This window comes from Melospiza georgiana, chromosome 3 (genome assembly GCF_028018845.1).
Source record: "Melospiza georgiana isolate bMelGeo1 chromosome 3, bMelGeo1.pri, whole genome shotgun sequence".
In the NCBI taxonomy this organism is placed as follows: domain Eukaryota; kingdom Metazoa; phylum Chordata; class Aves; order Passeriformes; family Passerellidae; genus Melospiza; species Melospiza georgiana.
In genome coordinates this window covers 9,852,201-9,871,778 of record NC_080432.1, presented here as the reverse complement: position 1 = coordinate 9,871,778, position 19,578 = coordinate 9,852,201, and the positions used below count along the sequence as shown (strand labels likewise).

General features: G+C 40.1%; 1 protein-coding gene across 1 annotated transcript in view; it reads right to left on the bottom strand.

Moving 5' to 3' along the window:
- The window catches only part of FBXL4 (F-box and leucine rich repeat protein 4), a 62,475-nt gene extending 43,460 nt beyond the window's left edge, over positions 1-19,015 (bottom strand). The window contains exons 1-4 of the mRNA XM_058020282.1: positions 18,963-19,015; positions 12,912-13,083; positions 11,734-12,323; positions 2,788-3,133 (exon numbers count right to left, since the gene is read on the bottom strand). Of these exons, the coding sequence (XP_057876265.1) occupies positions 2,788-3,133; positions 11,734-12,242 (855 nt within the window). The 5' untranslated portion in view covers positions 12,243-12,323; positions 12,912-13,083; positions 18,963-19,015. The remainder of the gene's footprint in view (positions 1-2,787; positions 3,134-11,733; positions 12,324-12,911; positions 13,084-18,962) is intronic.
- Positions 19,016-19,578: the final 563 nt, after the last annotated feature.

Sequence of the window (19,578 nt, the reverse complement as noted above, 5' to 3'; positions counted from 1 at the left end):
AAGCAGAATAAGATGGTCAATGATCTGGGAGGGGAGACCAGGGCATGAAGTCTCTCCTCTAAAATCCTTCCTCAATTTTAGGGTAGTTCTGGAGAAGAGATCACAGACAGTACAAGTACTTCACAGCTAATTAACAGCTGCTTAACACCATCCAGGGTTAGGGAAGGAAAATTCTCTCACTAGGTCATCTAAAAATTTACAGTTTCTTCTGCAGAAGTCTGTGCCCCAGGAAGCTGAACGGTTTTTTGGGGTTTTGGGGTTTTTTTGGTTTTGTTTTTAGACAGGAGCAATTCTAAAATGCCTTTGGAGTTTATACAGCAGCAAACCATTCCTATTGCCATTCTGAGGAACAACATAGCCTGTGAATGATAGTCTATGGAAGTTTCAGAAATACAAAGGCAAAAAAACAATAAAAGGCTGGAGGAACTGCTGCCTACTTTGCAAAACCCACTCAGCTTGTATATTTTGTGAAGTACAGAGGATAGTATGAAAAAGCTTCAAACAGCTCAAATAAGGAACAGGCACATTTATGAAAACTTAGGGCAGTTGCACATGGACAATCAATACAGACCTACAGAAAAGGCGCAATTTTTCATGCAATGCCTCAGTCAAAACCAGAAGGAGTCAGCAATTGCCTTACTTCACCCACAGTTTGAACACTTCCCCTAAAAAGTTGACATTTGTCAGTCTTAAACAGAGCATGCAGAGTACTGCTTCCATATCCAATGTGATAAAAATTGTCCGACCTCCAAGTACAACATTTTTGTTGCTCCAATGCCCAACCCTTCCAGCTGGACTAGAAAGTAGGAGACTGGGATTCTTGCTGTCACAAAACCAGCACAGAAATAGTCTTTTATGGTTTTCTGACAAATATTCCACTCATATTTTCAGTTTCTTTAAACCAAGGCAGAAGGAAAAAGATGTTCTTGGTATCGACAGACCATATAAATTTATTCATGAAACCAAACATGCTAAAAAATGCATAAAAGAGGAAGCTGGTAGACAAAAAGAAGAGCAGAAAAACAAAATAAAGTATACGGAGACAGAAGTTCATAGGTGCAACAAGACTACACAAATACTTCCTAAATTAAAATTTTAATATGTGTAATCAAGCAGTATGGTTTGATTCAATGATCTTGGAGGTCTTTTGCAACCTTCATGATCCTATGATCATGTGGGAAAGAAAAGAGATTGATCAATCTCTCTGATATTTTAGTATATTACAAATCAATTTATCCAGCCTTCTCAAACAAGAAAAATTCCTACATTTAAATGAAGATTTATCTGCAGTTAATTTCCTTGAATTACTAAAACCAACATGTTTTCAAACTTTCATACAATTATGCAAAGTACTTTCTTTACTTCAGTACTGCCATGCAAGCATCAACAGTAAAATGTATTAAACACCATGTGTACTCTGGGGAAAAAAACAAACAACCAAACACTACAAGAGCTAACTCATGATAAAATTAGTTTCCTTATTTATTATTCCACTCCATCAACAAAAAAAAGAACCTCAAACCAAACTCAAGAGGTTTGGTTTCAAGAGAAGTTTCAAGAGAAGACAGTAAGAGTTGTTACATTCTCTTCTCTTTACAAGCACAGCAAACTTCTGCAGGCTACTAGGCTGGATGGTCACCCAAGCATGGCCTTCATTTGTCAAACTGGGGTACTTAGAGTCAAAAGATGTGGTAAGACTGAAATACTATTTGATTAGATGAGGCATTTCTGCAAGCACCCTCCAATCCATGGCAGCACACCTCACCCTCCCTTTCAAAAGCGAGTCTGGTTCAAGCCACAAGCTCTCTGAGCATTTGCTGAGCTACCGCTGAATGAATGAACACCTGCTGCTCTGCCAGACTGCAGCAGGAACAATCCTGCCTCTGCCCGAGTCTGACCAGCAAGTAAAGGCTCCTTTCCACGATGTGCCAACAGTTCATTTCAGGAGAGGTGATGATAATTGTTTCATCTCTCAATTCTTACTCCAGTCAGGGTAACAGCCTTCATAAACAGCTGTATCCCCCTGAGAATTGCCTGGCCTGCACATGGTATTCAGCAATCATACTCCACAATTTCATTATACTGGAAATTAGAGGAAAGAAAATACTCATCTACACACTCCGAGCAACCATTGTGCTGCCAGGGGAGCTGAAAGGAGTTTGTTCACAACTGCTTTCTGTGTTAATGACAGAATAAAAAGTAGCAAGCATAAAAAGAAGACAGTGTGTTGAAGTTCAGCTATAACATATTTTACCTGCACCACAATTCAAAACTTAGCTGGATGGGAAAAGCTCATTTAATAATAATATTAAAATATTATGGCACTTTCAAGAACAAAGCTCTCTAAGTTTTGTAAGAGAGAAAACAGGAAAAAGAACTTTTAGCCTATTGCAAACTCTTTCCACTTCCAGATGTTGACTGAATCTTTTCATATCTCTTCTGTGTATTTTCTTTGTCAAGCATGAGGACTACAAACCTACTGGAAAACTGCTAAAAGCTTTTAAGTTCAAGAGCTGGAAATTCAACACTACAGTATCTGGTGTAAAAACTGTGTGAGTGCAAAGATCCTTGAGAAGTAAGAGTGCAGTAACTATGAAAATACTTAACATCCACTCATGGAAGCAGACAGACTTACAGAACTCAGGCATACCTATACAGTAAATGCAGGAGATTCACAAGGAATGCAAGGAACTGGGAAAAAACAACAATCCTGACCAATACTCTGTAAAGCACCTTTGCACCCTTAACAATCAAGACAATGATTGAGGGTAAACATGCTTTTCTTACCTCATAAGGCAGCTTATCAAAATATCCATTAGTTGGCCATTCCCTGAGGGTAACAATGCTGAACTGTTTATTAAGGGCATCCATTCCACAGGCAAATTTTTCTTCATCCTCATCTTCATCTATATCATTCATATCAATCATGGAAGTCTTAAGTGAAAGCACAGGCCTCTCTTTCACACCATGTAGTACCACTGCATCCAATTCAGTGTAATAGTCCAGAAGGGAGCTGTTCACCTCCAGTCGGATCAAGTTTGTGGGGAAGTTTATCTGCTTGATACAAGGTGTGAATTGCCGAGCCTGAGGACCATTCACCTTTGTAGGTGCCTCAGACCAAAGTATTTCCCATCTGGGAAAAAAAAAACAAACACACATACAGTACAGGAATTAAAATCAAGTTACTAAAGCAATTCCTGAGCACAGTAAGAGGGCAACATCATCTGTCAGAAGTATGTAACAAGCAAGAAAAAGGCTGAAAAATGATTTATGATACTTACATTTTCCCAAGATTTGATAAATACCCTATGGATGAATTTAATTCCTGGTAAACTCACACTAATTCATGACCTTAGCATATTTTCTCCACTGAATAACAAAACAAGCTATAGAGTCACAGTCAGTCACTTGTGTTAGTGTTATCTGTGACCAAGTTTATCTAGCAACTCACAGGTAAGGTAATGAAACAAATGGATTGCTGATGTCTTCACAATGATGGCATGTCAGTGTAAGTACACAAGCAACACTCTTGCCTGTAACCCAAAGAGAGTCATCTGACCTCTTATTTCCTACAAAATAAAAGAAAAAGATCCCCACCACTCAGACTATTTAATATCAAACCTGTCCAAATTACAGTATTACAAATTAGTAAAAAAATTTAAATTTTACTGTGTTTATCTGCCTAGGCAAGCAAAATGTTCCTTTTATGAGTAATTCAGTGACATATTAGCAAAGAAAGTAGAAACTTCAAGTCATTTTTGAAAGAGTCCTTTGCAAAAGATGCCAGCATTTTTAAACTGCTGACTGGAAAGCCTTTCCCCTCTTTGGTCCAGTGAGAGACAAAAGAAGTTCAAGGCATATACAGAACTACCACACATAGCATGGTACATACCTTACTTCAATACACAGACCCCAGATCTCCTCCACCAAGTGACAGGGAAACCTGCTGCCAATTGAGTAACCTGGAGGAACCAAGTCTTACATTGCTTGGATCTTCAGCACTCCCAAGCCCTAACTTCAAGGATTTCTCTCAGACTTCTTGTCCTATTACATGAATCTCAGAAGCACTCTAGATAGAGTTCTTTCTTCAGTACTGGCTCCCCAGTACCTCAGCATCTTGGCTTCCCCTACCAGACACCACTACTTTGAACTTACACAGAAACAAATGCTTTAACTTTTTCCATCATAACAGAAAGTGAAAAAAATGCAGGGATTTTCATTAAAACACTGCACACAGCATAAGTAAGGTTAAGAAGTTTGATATTTGGAAAAAAAAAAAAAGGAAAAAGGGAAAATCAAGAAAATTAATCCACGTTGGCCATAACTTCCATTTCACAATGAACATTTTCAGGTATGCACAGATAAATTTTCCTATCCTACATCATGCTGCTCTCCAAGTACCTTATAATAGAATGAGAGACTTGCAGAACTCTTACGTCCAAAGGAAAACAACCCCAAAACCGAAATGAACTAAAACCAAACATAAAGAGTAGTGAGCATCTGGTACATCAAAGTACTAACACAGGAGAGTGGACAGCTCTACCCTAAAATTAAGAGTTTTCATAAGAGAGACATAGTATTAAGAAAAGATTTCATTAATTTACAAAATGAATGTCTATTCATGGCAAAGGAACAGGTGTAGTCCCACTGTCACATCCTCTCACACAGGTCGATTCTCTAAGCAAATACTCAGTGCTGGCAAGGCACACGACCTTCCTTGAACACACCCAGACCACCATCTGACATTTTGCTTAGACACTTCCATGTACCCACTCAAAGTATCCTTGGGGAAACTCAAAGGCTATTTTTTCACTAATCTAACACACATTGGACCATCAACTTCTAGCAGAATGTGTCTGTTATTGACTTCTCCTTTTGGACCCTGGAGAGAGGATTATCTAGCAGCAGCAGAGCTCTTAAAAAAAAATAATGTATCTGAAGATCTGGGCTCATCAAATTGCAATGCAATAACCAGCTCCAGCAGGCAGTAGCTAGTTTCCAGTCTTTGTAATAAACTAGAGAAAATGGAAGACACGTAGCATGATTTCACAATCTTGTGAAGCTCCACATTGCATACCAAATGCTGATGAACAATAAAACCAGTGACAATTTTCCACTGTCCTTGTCATCCTGTTTACTTCTCATCAACAGCCCACCAATCTAACTTCAAAGAAGTTAGCTCTTGGTTTATCTGGAAAAACTCAAGTTTATCAGGTTGATTTGATGACGCTCTCTGCCTTGCTGGCACCACAAACAAGAGCAGGCAATAGCAGCTGCTCTGAGTCAGGGCTGGCAAATCTTTCCCATGTGTAGGCATGGTAAATCCTTCCCATGCTCTTACCCCATTACTACACGTGGAAGTGATCTCTTCCTCTGGGATCACCACTGTGACACTTAAACAGACTGCACGTAATCAGAATGGGAGTGAAGAATTCACATGGGGATCAAAAAAGTCTGAATTTCCAAGAGGCTTCAGAAAGAATTTCATTCTTCTGTTCTGGAACATTCTTTTCTTAGGATAATCCACCTAAAAATCTTTCATAAGAAAGGCATTTTGACAGTCAGTCCTGGTTTGAGGATATGTATCACAATCAGTTTCCCTAGGAAGGTCACCTGCATCTGTTTCAAGCTTACAATGTTCAATAAGCTATTTAACCCAAAACAAAGAGAAACTGGATCCCAATAAATACCTTTAAAGAAGTCAAAGGATTTCTGCCTGCCCCACACCCTGAGTTAATTAAGCAGCTCTCAAAAATCAAGTAGAATCAAATGAATTGAGATAGTACATTGTCCTCCAGTCTTGCAGATATTCAGTAACAGCTGATCAAAGATGTCACACTGAGAATGCTTTGATTAGGTTTCATCAGAAACCTGTGCTAGAAAGCCTCAGTGTTTCCAGCAAGGAGTGCCAGGCAAAGCCTGAACAAGAGTCAGCAACATCTGTATTTTCTCTAGTAATTGAAGAAAAGGAGGACATTAAGTGAGTTTCCCCATTCAGCCATAGACTCAGTTTTCCCATTATATTTTTCTCTGTCCCATGGAGACAGAGAGGAACTCAATTTTCTCTGATACTAAAGACTCCATACATCTATGTGGTTAAGAAAAAAAAAATTCCATCCTTCTTCCTTTACCATGAAGAAAAATACTGTCTAGTGATTTCTAGGCTGAGAATCATACTTGGAAGGTCTGTGTCAAATGATAGCATAGATTTAAAGCTTGACTAATTTTTTGTTGACCTAATATTGTTGGGAAGGTTTTTAATGGTTAAGATGATGCCTGAGCAGACCTGGTTACTTCTGAAGAAATATATGTAATAAGAGAGAGTCTTTGAAAAGGGGTCTTCTAGGAAAAGTAATCAGATTTCTCTCCTGCAGTACAAGATTAACCTTTGCTTGCAGCTGCTGAGGTTTCTTGTATTGTCAAATCGAGATAGGTGTAGAAAGTTAAAAAAGCACTACAAGCAATCCAGTAAATGCCTCAAGAAACTAATAGCTGAGTTAAAGTTAAAAACTAATAGCTGAGTTAAAAGGCAACAGAAGGGAGAGTTCCAGATAGACCAACAAGGAGAACATGAGGAATCTCAGAGAATATAACCACTCCTTTGATGAAAATGCAACTTGTGCAACAATTATAATCACATGCTGCTCTTAGCCAAGCAACTGCACAGCAGAAATCTGTAGATTACCTAGGAGAAAACATCTCCTGCCTGCAAACATACCAGGGATGCTTCAGCGCACTATTTCAAACCAACCTAGAAAGTGTACCCCTGACCTCAGCTGTGAGCTCATAAACACAAAAGGCAGGGGAGACTGGGAAAATCATGAGCACAATTTAAGAATCATTCAGATTAGGCTGATAAGCAGAGTTCAAAGCAGTCTAATTATTATGAGAAAATACAAAGCAAATTTTCATTTCTACCAAGAGTTCAATTCTGAAATACCAGAGACAGCAGACAGGACTCCAAGCATGGTCAGGACACTTAAAACAGCAAAAGGTACTTCAAGTAACTGTTCTGTCTACATGAGCTTTTTAGGAGCTTCTCAAAAATGACTGTATTCCATGAACTCAGAATTCATTTTTCTATGACAGGCATCGAAACAAGAAAAAGCTGTTTGCCTGAAGATGTCAAAACAAGTTTTAAGTACGGATGCAAATGTCCAGAACTTGTGTGTTACACATAGGTGAGATACAGGCCCGAAGGTTCCTTATCACACTCTAATGTGTTGATGGTATCAGCAGAGTTTTGGGTGTTTTCATCTGAGATTCTTAGTGAAAGAACCATCTGAATGCCACTCTCTACATGATATTTTACATTCAGCACACTGCCTTTCTGGTTTCACTCCCTTTTTTTAAAGGGGGAGGGGGAGGCAGAGAAAGAGGTTCCATAAAACATTTTGATCCCTGTCCAGGCTGCTTAAATACAATAAATTTCCCACTGGAAGGAGAAGGAGCCTTTTATTTTGTCCATCTTCATTAGCTTGTTGCTCTGGTTTGTAGCAGCTTCTGTCTCTACAGGCTTCAAGACTTTCAGAAACAAACTTTGCATACACAGTTAAGCCTGGAAATACTGAGCCATGCTCAATTCTCTAGTAAAATTCGAAATGACATGAAATTAAACAAATTAAATAGAAATAAACAACAGGAATACACAAGGCAGAATGGAAGTGGTCCCAGACAAATGATTATGGTATCTCATCCGTGAGAAAAAACCTACTAAGTGTCACACCTTATCTGTAGCAAACAAGAAAAAAATAATCACAAGATAATCTCTAATTATTGAAGAAGCAATCACTGCATTGTAGGAAGGACATATGCTATGAAATATTACCCCAAGTACAGCCACAGATTCCAGACTTGTTAGGAATCTGATTTTGAGCTTTTATAAAAGAACATGACTGTACAGTATAACACATATATGACAGAAAAACAACAGTCAAATCAAATTTTAGAAGACCACAACAGGAGAATAGGGACCACTTTTTTGTTTCATATTACAAACTTAAAAACCTAAGTTATTTTTATAAAAGAAAAAGTTGAAAAAGTTCTGAAACAATTATTTTTGTCTTTCCCATTTACACAAAGACTCACAACAACTAACTATTAAGAATATCAAAATGTATCAAAAGGGCTAACACTGAAGAATCCACTAGGAAACCATCAACAGCAAGCCTTCTGAGTAAAAAAGGAGGAAAAAACCAGGAAAAAACCCCATTTTTCTCATGATAGAGGCTAGCTATAATTTACCCATCAATCTAATACACTATGAAAAACAAAGAAAACACTCTTGGTTGGGTTCAGCTTATGCTGCATTTGTCCCCACCACGTGAGTGTAGAGCTCTGCCTCTTCCACTGGCTGAAGCTTGGTGACAACTCCGCATTGTCACCAAACCCTACAAACACAGAATGCGCACTACTGTACAAAGTCCCAGGGCCACACTAGTAAAATAATCACAACACAACACAATCAAAAATAGGGATTGATTTCTTCACCACATAAAATTGAGACTTTATGTTACAACATGTCCCTAATCTCAGACTATTATTTTTTTCTTGGGTTTTCTGCATTTGGTTAATTCACATAAAAAATCTGTACATGGAATGTTAGTATAGCTTAAGGAATTACCTACACTTCTCACCAATCAAGATAGGAGAGGCACAAATGAAAAGCACAAAAGGTTTCCATGTGTTAGAACAGCAGTTCCTCTGACATTGATAATTTTTAAAAATTGTTTTATGTAGAGAAAAGTGATGTAATGCCTTTTGTGTTTGAGGCAGTGAAAGATATGAGAGGACAGAGAATCCTCCAGCTGCTGGATGCCAGTTAAACCATAATGAAAAAAAAGCCAAACTGTCATGTTCTAAGCATGAGGATTACCTGGAAACAATTGCAAACCCTCTGAGAAGTAAATGCTTATTCCCACCCCATGAAGATGTGACCCCACCTCCAAAGACACTGAATAAAGCTCACCTGAGACAGCATCATACAAAGCTGCAACAGCAGTGCTCAGTGCACCAGCAAGAAAGGAACATGACCAAAGAGCATGTTCTGAACATCTGCAAGAGCTGTTCTTTCATGCAACTGAAGCATAAAGTGAGTAATACATTGGCCAAGTATGCAGGTGTTAGCCATTTTTTAACAAAACTATGTAAAATTCTCTTGAGCAAGAGCTGTGATACACTAGCTCCTCATAAAGAGACTTGCAGCCTCGAAGCTTTTGTACTCAGCAAAGTTTTGACTTCACTGACAGTTTGGCCTTCTTTATATATCAAGTAGGAGCTGGTGAAAGAGAACTTTCCTAATGACCTGCCCTTTCCACACTGGTGTTGAAAAACATGTACAGTGTCAGCTGATAAAACAAAGCAGCACACAAAAGTTTCACCGGTAATAACCCAAGTATCAAAAAACAAAGTATCAAAATAGTCAGAAGAGGAAAACAAGGTTCTAAGTGCCTTTTGAGTAAGTAGGTCATGGCCTTTTTTAACAGAAGAAAATAGTATGGCAATGCTTCAAGACCAAAACATCAGTCAAACAAGGAATCACCTGAGATTACAGCAGCATTCCATCTTCAAAAAAAAAGAATTCTTAGTTGATATCTCAGAGAATTTTTGGAGGTAAAAACAAGAGATCAAGAACAGAAGCAGAAAAGAGACTGTGCTCTTGCAACTCTTCAGATTCCTCTCACAAAGGTGAGCAAATGAACAGAGAAAAAATATTGTGTCCCTGATGTGGAGAAAGGGTTCCTTCATCTTCCCTTCATGACACCAAACATAAGACACGGCCTTCTTTAGAAAAAAAGAGACAAACCAAATGCTCAGCTCCAAACACACAAATCCTGCAGAGCAAAGGTAAGCAAACAGAAAAAAGCATCCCTCTAACACTTCTCTAGCATCAAGACTAACAATTATTGAAGAGGCAGCACAGACTACTCCTTCCAAGGATGCCTGAGACAACCTTTTTCCAACCAGAAATGTTAACCTATGCAGGCAGGACAGGGGGCATTCTTGCCTACAAATTAAAAAGCAAAATCCTACAGAAACTTTATCTTTCATTTTGAAGAAGAGCATTTGAGCTCTCACTCTGACCACACCTCAAGAGAAGTCATAAAGCCCATACCCCAAAGTTTTATATTAGTATTTTCACTTCCATCTCCCTTTAGCTCTCTGTGCAATTTTCTATATCTCTTGTTTTGTGTACCTAATTAAACAGGTCCTTCAATTAACTATTTTTGAGCTTTCCTCCAATCTGCGCTTCACCATAAAGAAATAAGATCCACATCACAAAATAAGAAAGTAAAATGGAAGTTCACAGAGTAATTGCCCAGAAGCCATTTCACATTAGGTTCTGAATTTGAAAGTCTAAAGCTGCCTTCACCACATACCATTCTGTAAATAAGTTCTGTATTACAGTGCCAGAAGCACTCATACTTCTAAAGTTAGGTGGCCTATTATTATTACTTTGACCTATCACTGTTCCTTGAATTCAGATGTTTACTTTAGAGCTATACAACATATCATATTCTCATTAGATCTGTAAAACAAGCAACTGCACTTAGCCACAGCAGATGACAGAAGCATACAAAATATATTAACTGGAAATTTTGAATATAAACCATGACACCTGATTTTCCAAGGGTTTTTGAATGATCATCAATGGCCCAGTATTAGAAAGCAAGGGATAATAAGTTAGACCTAAAAATATACTTTTTAGTGGCATCTGTAAAAGGTAAGTCAGTAAAAAAATCACCCAACATCCACATTAGCACTACATATACCACCAAAGTGTGTGTTTCATAATAATATCGTATTTGCTGGCATACTAATCTTTACAGGACACATTTTGTTAATTATTCCTTCTATCAGCTCTCCCTTCCTTTATATCTTTGGTATTATTTAATCTCTTTTTGATAAGGAATACTTCAATTGCACATACTGACAGCTTTTCCCAATGTTTTTCCCCACTACATGGTTTGACCTGTTCACTTCCTCCTTCCATTCCTATTTCCTCACCTCCTCACTAAGAGCTTCTCACCTCACACAAAATGTTTTTCTTCACTATCTTACCATTCCCCAGATTACCACACTCCTGATCCTGCAACTGGAATTTCATCAAGACTTCCTAATATAAGGAAAACCAACAGGATCAAATCTGCTTCTTTTAGATGAAGTGAGTATAAAAACAAGTTGAGCTCACCACCCTTTGACCAGACCAAAAATAAAAGATCAGACAAATGGTATCACCTTTTGTCTGACTGTTTTGTGCTTCTGGTTTCAGCTTCATTTCCATATGAATAGTTACAGTGCCTAATTATACTATACATTCAGTCTAAAGCATGCAGAGAAGAAAGAGTCCATGGCTACTTGAAGCAGGATGTTACAGCAGACATGAATCCTCAACCTCTTTTACACAATTTCCTCTTGCTACTGAAGGAAGAGCTCAGACCTACCACTACAGAAGTAGTGTTTTATACAGATGTAGTAATTATTGCCCATAAAAATTCCAACATCAAAACTATCATTACACAAATTAAAGTTGATATTAGGACATGCATTAATTCCAAAAAAAGTCTACATCTCTGAAGCTGCTATCAAAACAAGAACACCACAGTTTTAAAAACATGAAGAAATAAAGAAAATTTTTAAAAGCTGATAAATATTAGGAAGCAAAGTTCACTAAACAGTCCTATTTGTACCACTTAACATCTTACAGGAAAGCATCAAGAAGAAAAAAATTACCTTACTTCAGCTGGTGGATTTTGTGAGTAAGGATTTGCAGAGCATGCCAAAATCCTGACTACAGCTCCAGGATGATAGGTTTCCAGAATGTGCACTGCAGTGGGATAAACTGGTTCTTCAAAAGCAAGTTCCACATAGTCCTGGCTACAGAAGGTGGATGGAGTCCTCTTGAAAGGCAGCCGGGCGCTCGGGCAGCGATCCCACCAGGTGCCGTAAGTTCGAAAGACCGCAGTCTGGGTAAAGTCACCAGAACTAGGGTACACGTTGGGAATCCCTGCTAAATTCCACATGGTATAGGACATGCTGTTCTCACTGCCATAGTGAGAGCTGAAATCCAGCACTTCTTTGGCATACTGAACTATCTCAACGTTGATGGGCAAGGCGCGGGTGTTGGATTCAATGGCCCTCCGACTGTTCATCTCTCCTCTCGTCGCTGTCCTCGCCCGGCGCCGAAGGCACATGTAGTAAAACATGCTCAGGACTGTTAGCATGGGAAACACTGGTGGCATCTAGATAGGTCTTAGGAAGATGCAAAAAGTCAGGAGTCCTTTGTAAGTTGCATTAACTGCCTGTGGTGTTTTGGAAAAGAGCTGATAAAACAGAATGAATAAACACAGTGAGTAGACACAGAGTTCTTAGAAAGCAAATTGTGCCGTTTTGAATATCATCTTAAACAAAGTACTGCTACTAAAATATTAATAAATTAATGTATTTTATTGTAAGACAATTGTTTAGTTGGAAGCTACTAAGTGTGGCTTCCCATTTACTTTTTACCTTACTTGACATTCATTTTTTGTTTAAAAAAAAGAGAAGATATGAAGAAATATCAGCCAAAACCGGCCCTCAAGCAAAAAAAAAACTAATGGTCAAAATAAGCATTATCTTTAGGGATTTATTACAAGAAAAGAAAATTGCAGTGACTCAGGGAAATTAATTCAAGTAAGAAATGAAATTTGGCCCATGCTGTAAACAACTGTGAAAGCATATCTGAAGATACACCTTCCCATTGTGAAGACACAGCTTCTTAAAACCACTGTGAATGGTTTTACTTTCTTAAAAGAAGAGTAAATGGCCTTAAGAGTGAAAAGAAGGAGCTTTTGGGCTGTTAATCTAAACTTAACTGCTTCCTCTATTAGAGCACTAATCTGAAAGAAGAGTCACAAAAATAATGCCTTTACCATTTGAAGCTGTCCATGACAGCACACAGCAACAACAGAAGGGTCATCAGCCTCCCAAAGGATGCTCAGAATTCACTAACAACATCATCTTCCTTTAAACCATGCAACAAATGAAGTCTTCAAAAGAGTCCTGGCATCAGAAGCAGAAGTCCCCATAGAAAGCATTTTAATTCTGACAAGAGAAAATATTTTCATTAAAGTAGCAATTCAGTTAAACACAAAATGTACTAGATCTGCATACTTTAAAAACCCAACACAGAATATATTCCTAATTAAGAATATTGATGTGTTTTACACAGATGACACCAACACAAGTAAAACAATCAAATAAGTAGGTTTAGCAATTAGAAAAGGCTAAATTAGAGGTAAGCTACTTTACTAAGGTTTTCTGTTTACAACAGTGAAGAAGCATTTATAGCTGAATGTTCTCTACAGGACACAGGAGGGCTGTATCATATTCCCTACTAATAAGGATCCTCTTACATATGCTTGTCCCATATTGAGCAGCTGCTCCATACCTGTGTGATGTAAACTGTGAGTTTTACCAACACACAACAAAATGTGCCGTGTATTCTCCAATTTCCACTGGCACTACCCAACACACTCAGGCTATGAGTTCACAAACTTTCTCACAAACTGGCCTTCTCATTAACTTGTCCATCAGCTTTACTAAGAGAGAATAAGGAGCAATGCCTGTAACCCGTTAGAGGCCAAGCAGGGATGACTAAGCATGTCTCAAAATAGAATAAATGTTTCTTCAATAGCCCCTGCGGGAGTTGCCGCTTAGTTTACCACAGGATACACACTGTGGTAATCTCTGAACCAACAGATGTGACCCTTCTATTGCAGAAGACACCTCAAGTAACAACAAACACGATGCCTCACACTGCCAGGCAGACACGCCATGTATTTACTGTCTGCAGTGGGTACAAGTGAGACCCTACTGTAGCATTTTTGGGAGCACACGTTTAAAGTAGGGTAAATTACTAAACAAATGGAAGCTTTTTAAAGTCTCTACACAGATCTACAGTGTGTTTTTTAGGTCAGTTGCTCGTTCCCATACTCACAAACACACAGAGATGTACAAACAGCTCTCTTTGGCGTGAACATTTCCAGCAAGAAGGCACTTGTGGTAACAGATAAGGACAGGCTGCACTATTTGCCCATTTGATTCAGGACAGAAAGAAAGTTTACTAATGAAGTGCTCAATTCTCACTTTCTTGCTTCTACTATTATTGGTCTTTAGTTTAGTTTCACATGTTGATGTAGCTGTCAAGGACATGAATTACTCCTGATACTCAGTGCAGAAGGAAATGCATAAAACAATATGCAAGATTTACTTCAGGCTGCCCTGAAACACCAAGAAGCAATAATGTCACATTTCCCACAAACAACCTAAGCCACCCTTCAGAAAAGACACTGGGAAAAAAAAGTAGCACATCCCTGAACCTTTCCTCCTTAAAAGAAAGGAAAAAACAAAAAAAAGAAAAAAGGAACAACTCCAAACTGAAAATAGTTATTATTTTATTTTTTCAAAGCAGAGATGCTTTGATGTAAGACGAAGTAAAGATTACAAATACATTCTCCTTCTGGATTTTCTCCCTCTTAAAAAAATAGATCTATTTAAAGAATATGCCAACAGACATTAAACTTCAACAAATGTTCTGCTATCAAGCCCTGAAATCATGGCTAGATCAGCATATACACCACCTTCAAACTCAAAATTTTCATGATTAAGAAAAATACAGCATTATAGATCTCAATTTTAAGAATCATTCAGCTGTGGTACTTGAATATCAGTGGGAATCACTTATCTCACATGTGCAACCTACACAACCTGGCATCTGCACTGCAAACTCCAGCCTTCCTCTGGCCACAGCCTGCAGTTCTTGTGGCACTGTAAAACCCAGCTGTGCTCCTTATCTTAGCTTGTCCAAGAGCAGCAAAACCATCCAGCAGTTCAGGGCTGTATGTCAGCCAGCTGGCCAGTTTAAGCCAGGTCTAAGAGAAGAAATAACTGAAATCATGCTGAAGATTTTCCATTAGCAATAATGTTAATTTGGGTCATTCTCCCTCTAGCAGCTTAATAATTTCATAAAACCAGTAAAAATTTGAAATCCTTGACATTGACACAACTTCATCAGTTTTGGCTGGCATTGGTCAACAGGTCCAAAAGTAAATAAGTAGGAACTGAAAGCTTTCATGTAAACTTACTAGTCTGAACAACAGAAATGGAGACAAATTAAAGAGTTAAAAACAGTATCAGATATAGTAGCTTATAACAAGAAAGACAAAACCACTGTAAAAGAAGGATTAAATAACCATTAGGACTACAATACAAATAGGAATTCTTCTTCTGGCACTTTAAAAGAAGCATTAGGAATTGTGCGGCGTTAAAAAGACAAATGAAAAATTGCTCCAGAGGTTAAAGGATAATAAGCTAGTGAAAGAATTACATTAAATACACATCAGTAGGGCCAGATGATACAAAGAGATTTTTTTTCAGGAACTACCAGAAGTCAAGCTGATTTCTAATTAACAGGATTTAACTTTGCAAAACAAGATAAAAATGCAGACTCGGGTCTACGCAAAGCATCACGATAAACAGCTCTGGAGCTCATGTACATGCAAAGTTTATGTCAAAAGCTCCCCCTTCCCTCAAATTGCTTGATTATTTTAAAGAGATCCACTTAGGCCCATGTAACTATGCCTTCTGATCTCTGGCTGGGTCTTTGGCCTGCTGTATATTATTAATTTTTTTTTTTTTTTTTTGTACAGGCATAATTATGCTAAACTAAAGCCTAATAAAGGGTTCTTATAAGGGTGTCTTTTTATCCTCCTCCCAAGCAGCAGCCTTCTACATATTTTATTTCTTTTATATATATTTTTTTCCTGTCAATACCATTAAATGGACTGAAAAAGTACTATGAAATACCAGAACCAGTTTTCAGTCTGATGTCCCCAAACCATCTTGGTGAGTGCTGGCTTGAGGGGGGAGCAAGACTGCACAGGTCCCAAGCCAGACCAGCTCAAAGGACTCCCAAAATGTTATCTCTACTTTAACAGACAGGACTCCAGAAAACCACTTTGGACTAGACTTGGAATAAAACTTTTTTAAGCGATATTTTCTTTCAAAATACATTGGAGTCCATCACGTTATTTACAATATCTCCTACCCAGACTATTATGTATTTTATAACTATTTCAATTATATGGGCAAGCCTCCTTTTTCTAACCTTTCTTTTCTTCATGCTATACATACAGAAAGGCTTCTAAGACTGTAATTCACTACTTCCTTCTTCCAAGCACAGAAAACCTAGAGAAAGTAAAACATCTTACAGCTTCTGTACAGATCTCATGGGAAAAGGCACTAATTAAGTTAAAGCATTCCAAAGCACTAGACCTCTTCAGTCTACTTTGCCTCTTTTTACAGGGAATTTTTGTGTACAAATCTATTTTCAAGCTTTGAAGAAACTCATGCAATTAATGACTCCTGTACTTGAAAAAACAGCATGAAGCTGAGTCAGGGCAGGTTTAGGTGGGTATGAGGAGAATGTTTTTCACTCAGAAGATGGCTGGGCACTGGAGCAGGCTCTCCAGAGAAGTGGTGACAGCACCAGTCCTGTCTGAGTTCAAGAAGCATTTGGACAATGCTGTCATGTCATTGTTGGACTGTCCTGTGCAGGGCCAGAAGTTGGACTCGATGATCCTGATGGGTCCCTTCCACCTCAGAATATTCTATGATTCTACCTGTTCATTTTGGTTAGCTCGGCAAATGCAACTCCTCAATAGCCACAATTTTATCCCTTACAAGCAGAAACAGTACAGAGCTATTCACCAACCAGACTGCTGAGAAAAGGTGGGAAGTACACAGAAAAATACTTGAGATTTCAAAGGGCTGTGAAATGAAGGATTTCTGTGAAAACATAACAAGTAACAGATACTAGATTTAGGGAAAAAAAATGGCACATTTTATCCCTGAGCCATCCCTGGAAAAGCACATGATAGGAAAGAGTTTGTACTATTTCAAGAGAAGCAAATGTTGTACATGCTAGTCATGCATACACCAGGTTTGATTTTTAAAGCCAGCGAAGTAATAATTCCTGTTCACACCAGCTTTGCTAATCTCACATTTGGGAGCAGCGAGCAATTCTCCTTCATCTGACTATAAAAGAAACAGCAACATTGACAAATTTCAAAGAATGTATAAATGACAAAAACAAGGGCTCATATGATCTCTGAAGAAAGATTAATGCAATTTAATATGTGTGTCTCAGATAAAAGACAGTAAATGGGAAATCTCTTAATTATCTTTGTACACTAATGCACAGAGGGAATACTGGATCCTTACATTACAGTCTAAAAGAGAGTACTTCTACCACAGGTTAGCATCTCTTGCTGTTAATTACCAAGATTATACCAACATCTACACTCAACTTGTTGAAACTAGAAGCTATTCTTAATTAAAAATTAATAAGCTATTACCAGTAGACTTTAAACTCAGGCCCCATTTGCTGCATTTCTTCCCATAATATATTCTGGCACTTAATAAGCCACTTCACACACACTTCTAACTAATAATTCTACTGTTTGAAAAAAATTGCAGTATATTGCAATTTTATCTATCTAAAATCTTACATTGTCTTCATGAGCACCAAAACAGGCAAAATCCAAGAATTTCTAGTAACTTCAGTGACTGCACTCCTGCTAGGACCAGACTCATGATGTGGTTCAGCACAGAGATACAATGGAGACAAAAGTTCCTTTGGCACCTATTACACATACAGAGTGTCTTATGGAGGCGTGTCTTAACAGAAATTGTTTCTCAACATGAGTAAATCATCATGTAGCCCTTTCTATTGACAGTCTAAAGTTACCAGCATTATGCCACTTCATTCTCACCAACAACCCTTCCAGCTGTGGTGAAACTCTCCACTTCATGTAAAAAAAAAATAAATTTAAATTCCCCACACATTTTAAAAAGAAATTTGTGTGCACTTGTCTTATTTGCCTTTTCACTTTTCTCTTGAGATATTATACGGCCTCTCCATGCAGGCATACTCTGTACAGCATTTACTTGTTGGTCAGCTGCCTCCTCACTGCATGGATCGCAGGTATTAGGCCACGCAGTTGGTACCTGCCACTGTCACAGAATTGATGAATCAATTGGGTTGGAAAAGGCCTCTGAGATCAACAAGTTCAACCTGTGACCTAAAAGCACCATGTCACCCAGACCATTGCACTAAGTGCCGTGTTTCCTTAAACAGCTCCAAGGACAGTGACTCCATCACCTCCCTGGGCAGCCCATTACAGGGTCTAGCCACCTCTTTGGTGGACAAATTCTTCCTCATGGCAAACTTAAATCTCCCCTGGCACAGCTTAAGTCTGTGTTCTCTCGTCCTAATCATGTCCGTTCACATCCAACTGATGTCCATTTGTCAGCCTGCACTGGTAGCAAATAACAATCCACAAGAAGTGAAGCACCCCTAAGTACACACCTAAAAAATGAAATAAAATAGTATCGCTAGTTCAGCTCCTATCCTGCTTTCTGTCGTGTTGTGAAGCCGTGTCAGTGTGGAACACCGCAGGGACCGAGCAGCGGCGGCGGACCCGCAGGGGAGAGGAGCACAACCCGTGCCAGCCTGCCCGCTTTGTCTGGTCCCGGCACTGTTCCTCCCGTCCTCCCTGCTCCATCCCATCCCTACCCCTTCCCACTCCTGGGGTGCCCGCGCTCCCTCGCTCCCTTCCCCGGGGGGACAGCTCCTTTCCCCGGTGGGCAGCTCCCGCCGAGGCCTAGGGACAGCGGCGGGCAGGTGCGGACGGGACTGCCCGGCGCCGCCTCTGCCTTCCGCCTCCCCTCCCCGACAGCAGCACCGGCCCGGCCCGGCCCCGCCAGCCTGCCCTGGGCGGGCGGGCGGACGGGGAGCGCACACCCGCGGCCGCCCGCCCCCGCCGCGCAGGGCCGGCCCCGCACCGGGGCTGCTGCAGGGCCCGGCGCTGCGGCCCCCCCGCGCCCGCCCGGCAGCAGCACCACCACCGCCGCCACCCTACCCCGTCCGGAGGGCGGAGCTGCCCGGGCCGCCGGAGCCGCCGCCGCGCCGGGCGCCGCCGGAAGCAGCGCGCACGGAGGGCGGCGGGGGCGGGAACCGGGGGAAGCGGCGCCGCGGGGGCGGGGCCGGCGGCTGCGCCTGCCCGAGCCCCGGCGTGGGGCGGGCCCGTGCGGGCAGCGGCGCGGAGGGTTTGCTGTGGGGTAGGGGAGTGCCGGAATGACAAGGGTTGGAAGGGCCCTTAAAGATCATCTAGCCCCAGCCCCACTGCCATGCGCCGGGACCCCCAGCACTAGAACTGATTGCTCAAAGCTCCATCCAACCTGGCCTTGAGCAATGCCAGGGATGGGGCATCCACGGCTTCTCTGAACAACCTGTTCCAGTGTCTCACCGTTCTCACAGTTAAGAACTTCTTCTTGTTGTCTAACATAAATTTCCCCTTTTTCAGTTTGTACTACCACAACAAGGACAGGTGCAGAGTCCCAGCAGCTTCCCTGTCAGCCCCTTCAGACACTGGAAGGTTGCCATGAGGTCTCCACAAAACCATCTCTTCTCCAGACTGAGCAGCCCCAACTTGTGCAGCATTCATAGGGGAGATGCTCTAGTCTGCACTTGCTTCA